This window comes from Capra hircus, chromosome 13, assembly GCF_001704415.2.
Source record: "Capra hircus breed San Clemente chromosome 13, ASM170441v1, whole genome shotgun sequence".
Lineage (NCBI taxonomy): Eukaryota > Metazoa > Chordata > Mammalia > Artiodactyla > Bovidae > Capra > Capra hircus.
In genome coordinates this window covers 29,573,955-29,589,575 of record NC_030820.1, presented here as the reverse complement: position 1 = coordinate 29,589,575, position 15,621 = coordinate 29,573,955, and the positions used below count along the sequence as shown (strand labels likewise).

At 42.8% G+C, this 15,621-nt stretch overlaps 1 protein-coding gene across 2 annotated transcripts in view; it reads left to right on the top strand.

Moving 5' to 3' along the window:
• The window catches only part of ITGA8 (integrin subunit alpha 8), a 196,493-nt gene continuing 184,244 nt past the window's right edge, over positions 3,373-15,621 (top strand). The window contains exons 1-2 of one of the 2 annotated variants that reach the window (XM_018057148.1): positions 3,373-4,001; positions 4,600-4,733. In XM_018057148.1, coding sequence (XP_017912637.1) covers positions 3,796-4,001; positions 4,600-4,733 — 340 coding nt within the window. In that variant the 5' untranslated portion in view covers positions 3,373-3,795. The remainder of the gene's footprint in view (positions 4,002-4,599; positions 4,734-15,621) is intronic. The other variant, XM_018057147.1, reaches the window with a different exon arrangement.

The window sequence follows — 15,621 nt, the reverse complement described above, 5'->3', positions numbered from 1 at the left end:
CAAATATGTGGCAACATAATAAAATATATATAATATAATTGGCTGCATTGGCAATATAATGAGGCTGTGTATCTTCACCCTGCTTATTTAACTTATATGCAGAGTACATCATACGAAATGCCAGGCCAGATGAAGCACAAGCTGGAATCAAGATTGCCGGCAGAAATATCAATAACCTCAGATATGCAGATGACACCACCCTTATGGCAGAAAGAGAAGAATTAAAGAACTTCTTGATGAAAGGTGAAAGAGGAAAGTGAAAAAGCTGGCTTAAAACTAAACATTTAGAAAACTAAGATCATGGCACCTGGTCCCATCACTTCATGGCAAATAGATGGGGAAACAATAGAAACAGTGACAGACTTTATTTTGGGGGGCTCCAAAATCACTGCAGATGGTGACTGCAGCCATGAAATTAAAAGATGCTTGCTCCTTGGAAGAAAAGCTATGACTAACCTAGACAGCATATTAAAAAGCAGAGATATTACTCTGCCAACAAAGGTCCATCTAGTCAAAGCTATGGTTTTTCCAGTAGTCATTTACGGATATGAGTGTTGGACTATAAAGAAAGCTGAGCGCAGAAGAACTGATGCTTTTGAGCTGTGGTGTTGGAGAAGACTCTTGAGAGTCTCTTGGACTGCAAGGAAATCCAACCAGTCAATCCTAAAGGAAATCAGTCCTGAATATTCATTGGAAGGACTGATGTTGAAGCTGAAACTCCAATACTTTGGCCACCTGATGCAAACAACTGACTCATTGGAAAAGACCCTGATGCTGGGAAAGATTGAAGGTAGGAGGAGATGGGGTGACAGAGGATGAGATGGTTGGATGGCATCACCAACTAGATGGATATGAGTTTGAGTAAGCTCTGGAGTTGGTGATGTACAGGGAAGCCTGGCATGCTGCTGTCAATGGGGTCACAAAGAGTCGGACATGACTGAGTGACTGAACTGATGTGGCAATAAGTAGAATTTTCTTCCCTGACCTACCCATATCTTGAATTAAAAGATCAGGAACGTGCTGGAAATATCAAAAATCAAGAGAGTAACAAAAGGGGATACCCTGGTCATATGCTGATTTATACAAATTGATGCTTTTTGAAGGTGATATTGGAGAAGACTCTTGAGAGTCCCTTGGGCTGCAAGGAGATCCAACCAGTCAATCCTAAAGGAAATCAGTCCTGAATATTCATTGGAAGGACTGATGCTGAAGCTCCAATACTTTGGCCACCTGATGTGAAAAAGTGACCCATTGGAAAAGACCCTAATGCTGGAAAAGATTGAAGGCAGGAGGAGAAGGGGATGACAGAGGATGAGATGGTTGGACGGCATCACCGACTCAGTGGACATGAACTTGAGTAAGCTCAGGGGGTTGGTGATAGACAGGGGAGCCTGGTGTGCTATAGTCCATGGGGTCACAGAGTCAGATACAACTGAGCAATTGAACTTAACTGAACTTCTGTCCAGTAAGTTGGTATGTGGACCAAGTGCATGTCTAAGATTATGCTGTTACTTTCTACCTTTTCAGGTGTTCCATTCTTCCATTAAGGTGTTCCAGTACCTTTGCTTCAACCTAAATCTTGCCAGCAATATGATGAATTTGCAAATTTCAGCATGCAGTCATAGGAAATGATGGAGTTGGGGCTATTTCCCAGCCTCACTGTCTCCCACAGCTCTTTTTCTGCCCATGTATATATTGCGTGTGAATTAGTCATTGAAATTTACTCCAGGGAACATCATGTCTATTACCAATAGTAACCTGACCCAGAGTAGCAGACTTTGTATCCAACACAAATGGACTTTTGGACTGAGAAAAAAGTTTTCTACCCTCTACTCTTAAGTCCTTGTCTGGAAAAGGACTATTCAGTTAGGAAATAATCCAGATGTGATGATTTGCTAGGTAATCTTCTGATAGCTTATTAATTTTTAGCATTTTTACAGGGATGAGACAGGCAAAGAGGGAAATATAAAATTTAAATCAGTCTACCAAGTGTGTTCTGATGTAAGACAAAGTCTAGCTTTTCAATGGGAGCACAGATTTTCTGTGGGTGGACTCCCACATCTGCTCCATTAGACTAGATCACTGCTCTGAATCACAGTTTATGGCTCCAGCTTCTTGGGGATCCCACACTAGTAACAGATTCAACAGGTCCAGAACCTAACTTACTATATTCCTCCCATTCTGTTCTCCTTGCCCCATTGTTACTGTCTGTGATTCTCCTCTTCTAAATTGATACCTGTAGACTCACCTTGGGTTAGCCTTCACTTTCATTCTGCCATCAGTCTGTGGGCCCTTTTCCTGTTAATTAACATTGTGGGCTTCATTTCCCTTCCATCTGTTTATCATGTCGGAGCCCTCATCATTCTGTGTGTTTTGGGCAACAGCCACTTGGCTTTCTCTTCCTTCTGACAATTGACCTCCTGCCCCAACACACACATCCTCCACTAAACTTCCAGAATCCCTGTAGAACCCACTACCTTTGCCTCAATAATTGTTCTTGTTATTAAGATCCTTTCTTAGGAGGTCCATCCCTTCCTTCCACTCCTCCCCAACCCACATTTTTATTCAAATCCCTTGCACAACCCTATCATCTCAGCCTCTGTGTCCTTAATACGTTGCCTCAATCACTCCGCCCACAATGTCCAAAGCCTTGCCTCCTATTCAAATTTCTGCTTAAATTACCAACGAATCTCATTAAAATACTGTGGACCCTATTCCCGTCTCTCCTCTCTAGTCTTCATTTTCATTTAAAGCCAGCGGCATCCTGTTTAACGCTTAATTGCTCTCTTTCCCGGTTAATTCTTTCCCTGGAAGACTGCACGTTATGAAAAGGCTTCTGGTACTACGCTTCTCCTTTGCCTTTTCCCCAACTCATCTTTCACTCCCTCTCCCAAGCAGAAGACACAGAAAGAAATCAATAACACTCATGGATTGGAACTGACGTTTGAACTCCTGCAGATTCCAAGATTGCAACCTATACCCCCCTACGCCTGCTGTGGGTAAACTGTAAATTCCAGCATTCCCAATTTTGCTAGTCCTCACCACAATTACACAAGGTCACAGAAATTTAAGACCAAGGCATGTAACCTGCTCCACGTGTCTCTGAGAAAGACCTAAATAAAATCTCCAGGATTGCTTTATTAGTTACCTCTGCAGGGAAGTGGAGGTGGGGGAGGAGAGGATTGTTGGATTTAAACTTTTATTCGGATCTTTAGGCTGCAGAGGTAATGCCAAGATCTCGGCTTTGTCTGGCCTCTTCCCTCGTACACTTTCACATCCTTCCATTTGGGAGAAACCAGAGCAAACTCTCGCCCTACCCTGAGCAGAGGCGGGTGGAGCGGCTTTGGGGGCGGGGGGGCTTGCTTCCAAAGCCAATGGCTTGAATTGGCAAGCGGGAGGCTCAGATAGTTCTTAAGATGCAACTGCAGTAGAAAGCCAACCCACTGAAACAGGCGCCTGGCGCCGGCCGCCCGCGGGGGCGAGGACTGTCGGTGAGTTACCGGCTCCGGCCCGCAGTGCGCGGGCCGGCCACTAGGAGGCGCCCCGAGCGCACCGGGGCCCCCTCCAGCCACCAGAGGAGGGCTCGCATCCCCTCCGCCAGCCCCCAGCCGCGGGATCCGGCGGCCAGCAGACCGCAGGGGACACGCGGAGGAGCGTCCGGGGCTGTCACCGCGGACGCGTCGCGCGCATCGACCCGGGACCGGGGCTCCCGGACCGCCCGCCGCCACGCCCGCCGTTTCCCAGCCGGGGTCCTCGGCCCGCACTGCCCAGTGAGCACCACCCGGCCGGAGGGCGATGTCTGCCCGGCCCTGCCGCGGTCCCCGGGTCAGCCGGGCACCGCCGCTCGCGCCCCTCTGCTGCTTCTCGGCCGCTCTGGGGATGCTGTGGTCCCCCGCCTCGCAGGCGTTCAACTTGGACGTGGACAAGCTCACGGTGTACAGCGGACCCGCAGGCAGCTACTTCGGCTACGCGGTGGACTTCCACATACCTGCCGCTCGCACGTAAGTCGCCCCAGGTGCGGGTCCCTGCCCCTCTGCCGGGGGACCAGGCCTGTCCCCGCAGCCTGCTGGCAGGCGATCCCAAGCGTCCATCCCGCTGCCCACTTGGGGTCCCGTCCGGTTCCCCGCCACCAGCCTCTACCCTCCCCTTCTATGCTGGATGTCCTTGTGAACTTTGAACCAGGGACATGTCACTTGCTTCGGATCCGAAAGTCCTGGGAAGCTCCAGGGACAAAGACTGGAGCATCGTACAAAGGGGAAACACAGGACCAAACAGACTCAAGCCAGTTAAAACAAGGACCACAACACGGTCTGTTTATACATAGCCTGTAACAAGCGTCTGGGCTCAAGTGCTGTCTGCTATAAGCGGCTGGGCTCTGTCCTTTGCTAATTCTCACTACCCCCCCCCCGGCCCCCCGCAATCTCTCAACTCACTGTATACATAGCTCCACCTAGAGAAGAATTAGGAATATTTGCGCCCTCTTCCAAACCAGGTTTCAGACGCCCGTAGTTTTCCAAGAGGAAATCTAGTTTGACAGTCTGTCTCCATCAGAAGTACGTTTCCGATTCCAAGGAGTGATTTTGTCCAACCTCTTCTCAGGGCGAGTGTCTTGGTGGGGGCACCCAAAGCCAACACCAGCCAGCCAGACATCGTGGAAGGGGGAGCAGTCTACTACTGTCCTTGGCCCGCCGAGGGGTCTGCGCAGTGCAGGCAGATACCATTTGACAACACCAGTAAGTGATATTTGTCATTCTCAACTGTTGGTTCTGGTTTAAAAGTGCCAGAGCCCTCTGGGAGTCAAGTCCCCACTTTCTTTGTAGAATTTGGCCTGTCTGATGGGTCGGTGTTGTGGGCGGTGCAGATTCGGAGAGAAATCAGCTTTTTAAAGCCCTAGTGAAGGGGAGGAAGATGTTAAATGCACCCCAGAGAGGGAACAGTATTTTGAGCTTGGGTATTTGAATGCATCCTGGTCACTTCAGTTTCCTTACTATTCTGAGATAAGGGTGTTCTGGGTGAGTGGATGGTTTGGAGAACACAGATGTTACTCCCTAATCTTGATTATGGAGAGAATTTGGTTGTTTCCCAAGAACAAATCTGGAAAAAGACATAGCCTTAGAATTTCCAGTGCCCAAACTTGGGAGGCAAGAGTCAGCTGCTGCAGACCCAGACATCACTCCATGTTGCTATTTAATTCTTTACAGAAAGAAAGCATTTTCTTTCAAAATATTGGACACTGGATGCAAACTAGTACAGGCAGAGTGTGGACGGATTACATTCATTTCCAAAATCCCTAGACAGATGTTTCTTATTTAATTAAAGGGAAAATACATTTTAAACAATTCAGGCTGGTTATGTTTCCTCTGGTGTTTTCTCCTTGGGTCTTGAGAAAATAATCTAAACTTAATGCTTTCAAAAACATTAACACTGAATGTTTTAATTTGTACCTCCAAAACTTTATGAATTCAAAAGGTATATGTTATTGGAAAGCAAACATCTCTTTTCAGAAAAATGTGAACATGTCAACTCAATGTTCTTTGATGAACAATCAATTAAGGTACCTTTTGCACCATGGAACTATTTTATGACATCATTCTTCATTATTGTTATATTAGTATATATTTAGAATTTATGTAGAATGTCGGTTTTCACAGAATTTTGATGAAGTTGGATGGATACCTGTTACTTTAACTGATTTGCATTTTTTATTTTAAAGGAGAAAATAATTTCTAAGAATGCAGAAATAATGTCACAGAGAAAAGTCCTATGCAAGCATTACCTTGAAATATGACCAAATTAGGAGATATTTTATAAATGCACTTTAAAATTATGTTTTTCATATGTGCCTATATATGGTCACAGTAGCTCTTTTACCATTTAATTAAATAATTCAGTTATTTCATACCAATTTTCACAAGCTTTTACTTTAAAGTTTATTAGAAACTGGAAAAATTAAACCACTTGATATTAATTTGTGAAAGCAATCTTTCAGTTAGTGGTTGAATCAGGACTTCAGATGCTTCCAAATACTGACTTCTAGCTTAATTTTAAAATAAATTTCCTGAATCAGAAAAATTAAGCATAAAATTAATGGTATTCTACTAATCCATATCAAAAATTTTATTTTTAAAGTATTTTAAGTGTAAGCCTTGATAAATAAAAACATAAATTTTTGGCATTATTTGAATTTAAACTTAGTGTTAGCATTTGGAGACATATGATGTGTTTTTACCAAGAATCAATCTATAGTCATGGACATGAATTTAATAACCTTCTAGAATATTCCCATAACATGTCAACATATCAAATCAGGATCTGGTTAGTACATTTTTCCTTTGATAAAGGAAGAATCAATGTCTGTTCAGGTAAGTCACACCTGAAGACCTAAATGTTAATCCCAGATGTCACAGATGAACAGATGAAAACCAGAGTATACAGACATGAGTATGAATTTTTAAAAACTGACCACTCCCATCCCCAAAGTTCTGATGTTACGACAGTAGGTAACATTTACCAAAAGTTCATTCTAAAGTAACTGTGTGGATCTTCAAATTCAGTTTCCCATAGAAAACTAATGTTGAAAGATTGTGCTTTGATTTCCAGAATAACCCACAGGAATGCACTTAACCCTTACTCTAGCTGAATTGTATTTGCAATGAAAGAATAGGGGACAATCTAGTACGATTCTGGCAATTAAATCAATAGGAAAACAGTAAGAATGTTGAGAAAAGATCAGCATTCCTTGGAGAAAGGCAGGGGGTAGATGGCATCTTCTGGGCAGGTTCTCAGGAAGACATCTGAACATCTCAAAGGGCTTTTGAGATTAATGTTGTTGGTTCTGCATTATGTCTTATTTTACTTCTAAATGGATGGAGGTTTTTGTTTTTGTTTTTTTTTTTCTTGAGAGATGCATGCATCCTACTATCTTATATTCACAATCATAATCACTGCAATTTGAGAATTTGTTAATGGAACAAAGTGAGGGAAAGAAACAAGGAGGTAGATAAGTGTTTCTGAAATATTTGAGCGAGAAATTAAAAAAAAAAAAGATAGCAAGGCAGAGGAGGCCAAACAACATTAGTAAGAAATGAATGGTCTGTGATGGAATGCACAAAGCAGTGACCTGTGAAAGCCTATGGGAGTTTCCAAGAGCGAAGATTAAGAATGATAGAGAAAAGGAAGTTCCTTGTGTTAGCCATCAGAGGGTACTGTGGGCCCAGGAACCTTGGCTGCTCCTGGGAATGGCCTGAGAATGGGTGGGGGAAGAGGAATCAGAGGATTGTGGCTCAGGGGTTTGCTACTGAGTGGGAGCCAGTACACTACACATCATTTCTACCAGTGACTTTATCCATGAACCCTAAGACGGTGGAACTGCCAGTGAATGCCATTTGCTGCAAAACTGTGAGAGGGAGGGACAGCAGGAGCCCATAGAGCTATTTCTAGTCCGAGTGTCAGTTTTGTGGGCAGAATATGATCTTGGAACCAAAGATAGAAGGCAGAAATAGGCATTCTGACTCTGGGTGTTGCAGTCAGCTTTACCAGATGCATTGCATTTATTCATCACCTACTCTGTACCCGTCACTTATCCACACTATTTCTAATCCATACAATGAAACAACCATGTAAATCCTGTTTCATGAGTAAGGAGGCAGACATCAAAGGTGTTAAAAGATACATCCAAGGTCACACAATGGTAAACAGTAGATGCAGGACTGGTCCTGCTACTGCTACTGCTAAGTCACTTCAGTCGTGTCTGACTCTGTGTGACCCCATACACAGCAGCCCACCAGGCTCCCCTGTCCCTGGGATTCTCCAGGCAAGAACACTGGAGTGGGTTGCCATTTCCTTCTCCAATGCATGAAAGTGAAAAGTGAAAGTAAAGTCACTCAGTCGTGTCCGACCCTCAGCGACCCCATGGACTGCAGCCTTCCAGGCTCTTCCATCCATGGGATTTTCCAGGCAGGAGTACTGGAGTGGGGTGCCATGGTCCTAACAGGCTGCAAATTCAAGGTCGGATCCTGTGGAACTGAGGCACTGCTCATCTTCCTCCCCCTTCCCCCACTTTCCCACCCGAAGTTAGCTTCACACGTTCCAGTTAAAATGATCTTCCAGAGAAGATCTGAAAGGTGAAATGGTTTGGGTACAGGGTTATGGAAGCCAGAGGTCATAGAGGTAGCCATTGTCAGGGTGGGAACGATGGCTTGTGCAATATACGTCCCCTCAGAGTCCCCATCCACTGTCTCCTGTCTTACTCTCTGGCCATGAGCAGCAGCGTGCACGTCCAGCGTGCACCAATCCCCTCCCCCTGCCAGAGGAAGAAAATTCCTCTGCTTGACAAAGTAGTAGCTCCAAGTGCTGGACACCCACAAATTGACATGCACGTAATAGCGAATGATGTGTCAGGCATCAATGAATATCACATTGCAACTATTCCTTTGTACAGAAAATCCTGACTGTCTCTGTCTTCCACCCTGTCTGCTTTTACTATTACATCTGAATTCAAGACATTCTGAATGAATTTGACCTTTTAATGATGTAGCTTCAACTTGTTCAGGCCCCTGGGGTGTCTACAAATTAATATTTGCTGTGGTAACCTACTAAACTCTCTCAGCCTAGACACTGGAGGAAACTGGCCTATAATTTAGTCCCTGAATCTGGTTGTGATCTTGAACTTCAGTTTATTTGAGGTCAACTGCCTGTTTTTTTGTAAAGCCTGCCTTTGAGTTTGAAATTTTTTTCCTCAAATAGTCATTGATTTTATTTGTACTTTATCCTGTAACTGGGATTTAAAAAAAAAAAATTACTTCTCATCATAAATGCAAAAACAGAGGAAGCTGGGAATTGCCTAACACTTCAAATGCATGAATACTATTAAAATCTGTGGTCCTTTCAAGTATGGAAAAAGGAAACTTTCGGGAAGCATATGGTGGTGGGGGAGGTGCAAAGTGCAAAGAGTAGATAATTTTCCTGCTCTGTGCAAAATCAAGTGGCTCCAAAAATCCCCTTCTCTCTTCTCCCTTCTGTCTTTCCCCCTTACTTCACTAGAATAAAATTCCCCCACCCCCAAATTGATTTCTTTCCTTTTTGGTCCTAAACTGTGCCCCACGTCTTAAATGTAAAACATCGCATCTGCCAAATTCATGCCTTTCCTTTCTAAATCTATTCCAAGGTTCATTGTTTTTCTACTTCCTACATTTTCCAAACCCATGTGTGGATTACAGAAAAAGCCCTGAATCACAGCTCCCCAGCTAGAAGAGCGGTGAATGAAACAGATACTCCATCTTTGCAGTGATAAGAAGGCAAATTGCAACAATGGTAACAAAAGCATAGAATACAAATATCTGATTGTTTTAAGTACTCAAATGAAACAGTTTGAGGAGAAAGATAATAGCATGAGCTAATGAATGATCATCATCACAGCATTAGTAATACAGCTGGGAACGCTCCCAATTAGAGACCCACTTAAAGAAGAAACAAGAGGAAGTGGGAGGTACCATTGAGATTTGGGAGTCATCTGAGAAAGACTACCAGAATTTGCCTGACCTTAATTTAGCATCATATATATATATATATAAAGCTTAAAATGGAAGACAGTTTGGTTAGGATATTTCAAAGCTCTAGGAAGCTAAGATTTTTGTTGGAATTGTGTTATAGCTTGGAGACCGGAAGCCTTTGTTGGAGGGGGCAGGCAGGAGTCTGTTTTATTTTGTGCCGAGGGAGCCACAATAAGAAGCAGCTTAAAGCATCTGGTGCTGTGATGGGTACAGGGTTGTATTTTGATAGTATTGGGTGTGCCCTTTTTTCTCATGTGAGGGTTGGGAAACATATTGGTCACATAAGCCTTGCTTTTCTAACTTCCTCAGAAAGAAATCAGTTTTTGTTCAGTATCAAAGCAGAGGCAAATGGAGGGCACAGCTCCCTCCAGTAAATGACAGAGGAAATAACAGAAATGTGATAGAATTCAGACAGCAGAAATCTGGACTCTGGTGAATTCAATTGAAAGTGGAAAAAAAGAGGTGAAAGCTCAGTGATAACCTGCACCTTTGAGAATTAATAATTGCCAGAGTTAGTGTTTTACTACTTGTATACTTATATATACATACACATATATACACATACATGAACATGCATACACACAGACACATACATATATGCACACATGCCCACACACATACACTCTTTAGGGCAGAAAGCTTACTCTGCCAAGTACTTCTCTTACTGAGTCATCAGGGGTAATTAAGCTGGAAGGCTTACTTACTCTAGAAGCATTCTTGATGGCTCTCAAACTGATGGGCTGACCTGACAGATGCAACCAGCATCCCTCAGCTTCTCCCAGTTGACTCAGACTTTCATGTGACAAAATGCAATAGCTGTCGAGTCCTGATATGAGCCGGGAGGAGGCAGTGGTCCCTACAATACACAGCCCCGGAGGAAGCAATTAGAAAAAAGGAAGTCCTTGAAACTCCAACCAGAAATGGGAAACAGATCTGCTCTATGGCTAGTTGAGTAGAATGAGCATTAGGCGCCTGTTGCTTAATCTGCAAAATTCTTTCAAGAAGCTGGAAGTGTGTGTGATGGAAGAGGCTTCCAGGCTCTTGGCAGGAAGAATCCATGCAGCAGCTGTAGCATTCTGGGAGAAATGTAGGAAATTGTCTTGAAATTGTTCTGAAAGCAAGAAAAACAAACTGGCACATTGAAGCCAGCTGGTTGAGATGTGAGCATTCAAACTTTACCTGTTGTGTGTAGAGTATTGTATCTGTGAGTTGTGTTGATGGAAAGAGTTGCCAACATTCCTGACAAGCTGAGCTCAGCAGTGCCCTGAAGTCCACCATCCAGAAACACAAGCATGGGTGTTTGAGAAAGAGAGAGAAAAGACTAATTATAGATCTTATTAAAAGTGCTCCCTTTAAAAATATTTCATTTTCAAAATTCAGTTTAAATACATCTTCAGAAAACATATTAGTGTATCAATCAAGGTGTACCTGTATAATGAAACACTGAAATAGATTAAAAGTAGTTTTGATTCTGGGTTAAATTATATGGGGATTTGAGGTAGATAAGCAAATTGTGATGCACAGATAGGTATTGAATACTTTAAACACTGGTGTTGTTCTGTTAGGGACCTCAGCCAGGCAACTCTCAGACTAGTTGAAAAGGAACAGGGCTTAACCCCAGCCCTGCAGAAAGCTCCTGGATCTCTGAGATTTGAACCCAAAGGTCTGCAAGTTGAGAAACTCTTCTAGGTCCACAAATACTGGTGGAAGTGATCACTTACCTTTTTAATTGTTTTAGTAAAAGTAAAGCATAGCTTACAAAAACAAGTCTTTGCAGAAAGTTGGGCTTCCTCGGTGGCTCATCCACCTACAGTGCATGAGATGCGGGAGACATGGGTTCGATTCCTGTGTCAGGAGGGTTCCCTGGAGGAGGATATGGCAACCCACTCCAGTATTCTTGCCTGGAGAATCCCATGAACAGAGAAGCCTGGAAGGCTACAGTCCATAGGGTTGAAAAGAGTCAGACACAACTGAGTGACTGAGCACGCACACATAGACACAGTTGCCAGGCATTAGAAGCGACAAGGAGGGGTGGTCTCCAAAGGGGAAGATTGAAGGAATTTGGGGAGCTAATGGAACTTCCTATGTCTTGATTGGGATAGTGGTCCATAACTATATGTATCAAAAGTTGTTGAACTGGGAACTTTGCTGGTGGTCCAGTGGTTAAGACTCCATCTGTCAGTGCAGAGGACATGGGTTAATCCCTGGTCGGGGGAGATCCCACATGCCTCAGGGAAGCTAAGCCTGTGTGCCACCCCTACCAAGTCTGCACTCTAGAGTCTGTGTACTGTAAGAAGAGGAGCCACCACATGGAGAAGCCCTGACAACGAAGAGTAGTCCTTGCTGGGGACAACTAGAGAAAGCCCACATATAGCAATGAAGACCCAGCGCAACCAGAAATAAATAAATGAAGACAAAGAAACAAGACTGTGAAAAGAAAAAAGTCATTGAACTGTACATCTCTAAGAATGAATTTTATTGCATGTAAATAAAACCAAAAAGAGAGAAAGAAAACATTATGGAGGATGCTAGAGAGTTATATATTTGATATGATATTAAAGCGGGTTGTATGGCCATTGCTATGATCATATGAGTTTAAACTGTCAGACTACAGGAAGGTCTGATGTGATAATAGCTGAAAGTATAAAGACGCATCCCTGGAAGGCTAAGTAAGTCGCCGTACTGCCCCCAAACAGGGGAAAACAGTACGTCAGCTCCTTATGTAGGACCCTCTTTACCATTCTTTAAATGAAGAATACTATGGCCAGAATGCGTGTGGCAACACACCCATGTGAATGGAAACATGCTGAGTCAGAATAAATCTTTGCAATGAAGCATCATATTTGGTAATTCTCACGTTGTTGCTGAAATTCAGGCCTGGGGTCTCCCATTGATCATCACTGAACTAAGGAGCTCTCACTTCAGACACATTATTGTAGTGACCAAAATTCATGTAACTGCACTGCCCGGCATTAACTTATTCGCATTACATCCATTTTATTCTTAAGCTCTGGTGTTTGACATATGGACACAGATCTGTGTGTGATATTGCAAAATTGTCTATATCAGTCAGCCCTGATTTCAAGACAGGTCGAAATGAGAGGGAAGGACACACACCATTGCAACAGGAATGGGTTTCTTTGAGAGCCCTACACGGTCCACATTACTCACATCATCTCACTCCAGCTGGAGCGGGTCAGAGCTAACTCTGCGTCCAGCCTGCCCAAGGTATGGCTCCATTTCTAGTCTATTGTCATTCCCCATGATTTGCCCACATTTCTCTGTCACAATCCACCCCTGCCTCTTGCTACATGGCTTCCACAGTACCTCATGGCAAAGCTTACCTCTCAAGCTCTATTACATACACGCATGTCCCTACTCACGCTGAGCCTGTGTCCTGGTTCCTCTCTCGTAACCACCCAGAGCATTTTATTGTCCAGCAATGATTTTCTGATATTTTTCTGGTTTCTCTCTTCCTACAATTCCCGATGGAATATGTGTTTCAGAAATTAATTCTAAAGTTGCTGCAAATCCTAAAATCCTAAAAAAAAGAAGGGGCCTAACACTAAAAAATAACATTTTCAAACATCCTAAATGTGGATGTGTATCCCATAAATGATGCTATAAATCACACAATTGGGTATTATAGAACCTTAAAAATGAAGCCCACTGAGAATCAAGATTAAAATGGGGAAATGCTTTTGTTTTAATGTTAAGTGAAAAAACTTTCAAAATTGTGTCTACAGCCTGTGGAAGAGCACAAGAGGAGGAGGGCAATGAGAGGCTATTGGGAAATATAATTAAAACTGTTCCTTTCTTCTTTTCCTAATGCATTTATTACTTATTTTTAAAAACCATGAACAGATATTCATTTATGACCAGGAAAAATAATAATAAAACAAAACATGCAAAGATTTCTAAACGAAATTATTGAGTTCACTGAAGTATTATGAAGATTAACAGTGGGAGGCCACAACTCAGGTTTTGTGTTGACTGAAAGCAGTCTTAATGGTTTCCTCTTTTCTCTTGGGTATACATGGTAGAGTAGTTTATAAATGTACTTATTTACGTATAACTGCTTATGTTTCAAAATACTGATGATCAAGGATGTTTTCAATGCCAATTGTGTCTGTAAAAATAAGAAGACGCTATTTATCACCTTTTTCTATTCTAGATTCTACATCAATAGAAACATAAGCTTGGTGGTCTGACACCAAACATAAGCTTGGTGGTCTGACAGTTTCTAGAGACTTTATTTTTTATTATTATTATTTATTTATCTATTTGGCTGTACTGAGTTTTAGTTATGGCATGTGGGGTCTTAGTTGAGGCATGCAAACTCTTAGCTGCTGTATGTGGGGTCTAGTTCCCTGACCAGGGATTGAACCTGGGCTCCCTGCTTTGGGAACATGAAGTCCTAACTTCTGGACCACCAGAGAAGTCCCGAGACTTTTAGAATAAAGAGAGCTGTTAACAGGGGGCAAACTGTCTTCCCAAGTCTTCCAGAAACACCCTCACAGACACATCCAGAAATAAGGTTTAGTCAAGTACCCAGACACCTCATGCTCCAGTGAGGTTGACACATAAAATTAACCAGCACATCTTTGTGACTCACAATATGTATTCTCCTAGAAAAGGCACTGAGAATTTGTGAACTAAAGAAACCCATTGGATTCGTAGGGTAGAATGTTTTTTTTGACAGTCCTTATTTCTCCTCACATCTCTTAAGCTAAAGAATGCCCAGGGATTACTCTAGTATCAAATAACTCCGGATCTCTTGGCGTAAATCAGCCAGGGTTTATTGCTTATTCACACTGTCTGGTTAATATGAGCTGGAGAGGAGCCTCTGCTTATACAAGTGACCCAAAGACCTGGCCTGATGGAGATTCCTGATTGACACGTGCTTTCAAGGTCACTCTAACTGGGAAGACTTATGGCAAATTGCACCTCGTCTATTAAAGCTTCCACGTGGAATTGACATTTACTGCTTCTCCTCATGTTTGGTGGCCATACTACTCCCTAGGAAGTTGGCCATGCCATCTTATTTGAATATCTAATTATTTGAATATTTGATTATCTTTGTGTTAGATTGGTGTGTTTATGCACACCTGTCAAAGTTGTTCATACACAATTTTTAAAAGAATACTAGAAATGAAATGCTATAGAATTTAATCTCTGCAAATGTTATTAAAACAGTTTTCTTCTACTTTTCTTTTTTGGCATGCTGCTGGCAGTATCTTAGTTCCCTGACCAGGGATTGAACCTACTGGATTGCCAGAGAACTCCCTAAAGTTGATTTTTTTTTCTCTTTTTTTGTTGACTGCACCTTACAGCCTGCAGAACTTCCCCAACCAGGGGTGAAACCCATGCCCCCTGCAGTGGAAGCATAGGGTCTTAAGCACTGAACCACTGGGGAAATCCTAATATTCTTCTATTTCTAATGGACATACTCTTTAGGGCATATTTTTTGGAGGCTCTGAAATAAAATAGTTCTTTGGGGCTACAGTTCTAATCCTTACGTTTGTGGTAAGGAGCAGACAAGACACATGGCAAAGAAACAAAGGTGTTCCTATCAATAGATGCAAAGATAATGGGTGAAATGCATACTGACAATAAATTCTCAACTTGTTCTACCTGGCGTCCGGTCTCTGGCACAGATACTGACTAGGGAGACTGAATACCCTTCATCCTTTAAGTCAGGCTCTTTGGGTGACATATTAAATCAGAATGTCTTTTTCCCTCAAAGCACCCTTTGGTTTACTTTAATTCATTTTTACTTATACAATGCAGTTGGCCCTTGAACAACAGAGATTTGGTCTATGCCAATCCACTTAGGACATGACTTAGTGACTGAACAACACTTCCACTTAGGAGGACTTTTTTTTAAAGTAAATACCACATTATTATGGGGCTTCCCTGGTGGCTCAGATGGTAAAAAATCTACCTGCAATGTGGGAGACCTGTGTTTGATCCCTGAGTCGGGAAGATCCTCTGGAAAAGGGAATGGCTACTCACTCCAGTATTCTGGCCTGGAGAATTCGCTGGACAGAGGATCCTGGTGAGTTACAAT